Raw genomic sequence first — 2206 nt, 5'->3', positions numbered from 1 at the left:
CATGGGCGCCCCCGCTGACGGAGCGGCTGGACGTGGGATTCGTCCGGAGGGTGGTGCAGACCCTCTTCCCCGATATCACCGGGGAGGACGGGGGGCCACCCTCTGAGTCGGAGGAAGACTCCTCCGACTGGGACGACTCCCTCGACGTCCAGCCGGAGGAACTCCAGAGGGCCGTCAGGAAGGGCCTGAAGGGCAACACTGCCCCGGGTCCTGACGGCCTTCCCAAGCGTGTCCACGCCCTGGCCATGGGCGTCCTCACAGAAGAGTACATGCGCTTATACAGCGCATGTCTAAGGAGAGGGGCCTTCCCCCCGCGGTGGAGGAGTGCCATGTTGGTACTCCTCCCGAAGGAGGGGAAAGACGCCTCTCTCCCGTCGGCGTATAGGCCCATATGCCTTCTGGACGAGGTGGGCAAATTGTTCGAGCGTATACTCGTGAACCGCCTCGTCCAGCACCTGTCCCAGCCGGGCCCCAACAACATCAGTGGGGCCCAGTACGGGTTCAGAGAGGGCCTGTCAACTATCGACGCTATTAAGCGTGTACAGGCCCTCTCTGAAGAGGCGACGTCCCAGGGGGGGGGGTGATGTTGGCGATATCGTTGGATATCTCCAACGCGTTCAACACCCTCCCCTGGGGACGAATCAGGTGGTCGCTTCGGCTCCGCGGGGTACCGTCGTACCTCGCCCGCGTCGTGGGCGACTACCTGAGAGACAGGTGGGTCGAATATACCGACCAAGGCGGCGTACGCCGACGGGAGAGACTGCACCGGGGAGTGCCCCAGGGTTCCATGCTGGGACCGTTCCTTTGGAATCTGGGGTACGACCCGGTGCTACGCGTTCCCCTCCCCCCCGGCTGTCACGTCGTCTGCTATGCAGACGACACACTTGTGACGGCCGGGGGCCGCGACTGGGGGGAGGCCATCTCTCGGGGAGAGGTAGCAGCCGGAGCAATTGTCGGCTCCATCCGCAGTCTGGGCCTCGAGGTGGCAATCGGTAAGACCGAGGCCGTGCTGTTCCACGATGGGGCGCACGGCCCGGACCCGAGGGACTCACCCTGACTGTGGGTGCAACCCCCGTCGAGATCAGGCAAGAGATGAAGTATCTCGGCCTGATTCTCGACGGCCGATGGAGTTTTAGGAGCCACCTTGCCGGTGCCGCGAAGAGGGCAGGGGAGCGAGCGGCCAAGTTAGGTCGTCTCCTCCCCAACCTCGGCGGACCGGATGGCAAGGTGCGCCGGTTGTACGCGAACACCGTAAAATCGGTAGCGCTTTATGGGGCCCCCGTCTGGGCTCCTCAACTCGCGGCATCGAGGCACGCGCGGGCCAGTATGGCCCGTGCCTTCCGCCCGATTGCCGCGAGAATTAGTAGGGCCTACCGTACGGTGGCGTACAACGCGGCGACGGTGATCGCCGGCCTCCCCCCGATGGAGTACGCGGCAGAGGAACATTATAATATGTTCCTCGAAAGCCGCGACTCCGGGGGGAGGCCGATTCGATGGGCGGCGGACCACCGTGCTCAGAGGAGACTCCAGCACCGGCGGCGCGCAATCGCCAAGTGGCGAGAGGCGTTAGTGGCCTCGGGGGACACTACCCCGGGGCTCCGCGTCGTCGGTGCAATCGGGCCCCTCCTCGACCAGTGGGTCGATAGAGGATGGGGCGGGTTGTCCTTCCGGATGACGCAGGTGTTGACGGGGCATGGATGCTTCGGTCACTACCTGTGTCGTATCGGAAGGGAGCAGAACTCCGGCTGCCATCACTGCCAGGCCGGGGACGACACAGCCCAGCACACGCTGCGCGAGTGTCCAGCGTGGGCGGGCGAAAGAGAGGCGCTCACCCGGGTGCTTGGACAGGACCTCTCCCTTCCGGCGGTGATAGCCGCCATCCTGGAAGAGGAGAGGTCCTGGCACGCGTTTGCCTCCTTCTGCGAGAAGGTTATCTCGCAGAAGGAGGCAGCGGAGCGGGAGAGGAGGGGGCATGTAAGCAACGACAGCGGCGGCAACAGCGTCGGGCTCGGGGAAGACTTCCCCGGGCTCGGCCTGTTCGACCTGCCGTGGGGGACGGGGCGGGGGTTGTGTCTGGGGGTGGGGGTGCCGACGGGGGGACGTCCTCCCCTCGGCCTTCTCCCCCCCCCCATGACGCGGAGCCGGGCGGCGTTACTCGCCCGTGCTCCCGCCCTCACCCCGTCCCCCCCTCCGCCACCCACACCAC

At 66.0% G+C, this 2206-nt stretch overlaps 1 protein-coding gene across 1 annotated transcript; it reads left to right on the top strand.

Annotated features, from left to right (window-relative positions):
* Positions 1-1069: 1069 nt before the first annotated feature.
* On the top strand, positions 1070-2079 carry LOC105561440 (the record flags this gene model as incomplete). Its single annotated transcript, XM_012011428.1, has 2 exons — positions 1070-1381; positions 1436-2079. Coding segments are annotated over exons 1-2 (933 nt in total), but the record flags the coding sequence as incomplete, so codon positions are not given.
* Positions 2080-2206: the final 127 nt, after the last annotated feature.

This window comes from Vollenhovia emeryi, unplaced genomic scaffold (assembly GCF_000949405.1).
Source record: "Vollenhovia emeryi isolate VEMERY1.0 unplaced genomic scaffold, V.emery_V1.0 DF945345.1, whole genome shotgun sequence".
NCBI lineage: Eukaryota > Metazoa > Arthropoda > Insecta > Hymenoptera > Formicidae > Vollenhovia > Vollenhovia emeryi.
This window is presented reverse-complemented; position numbering and strand designations above follow the sequence as displayed.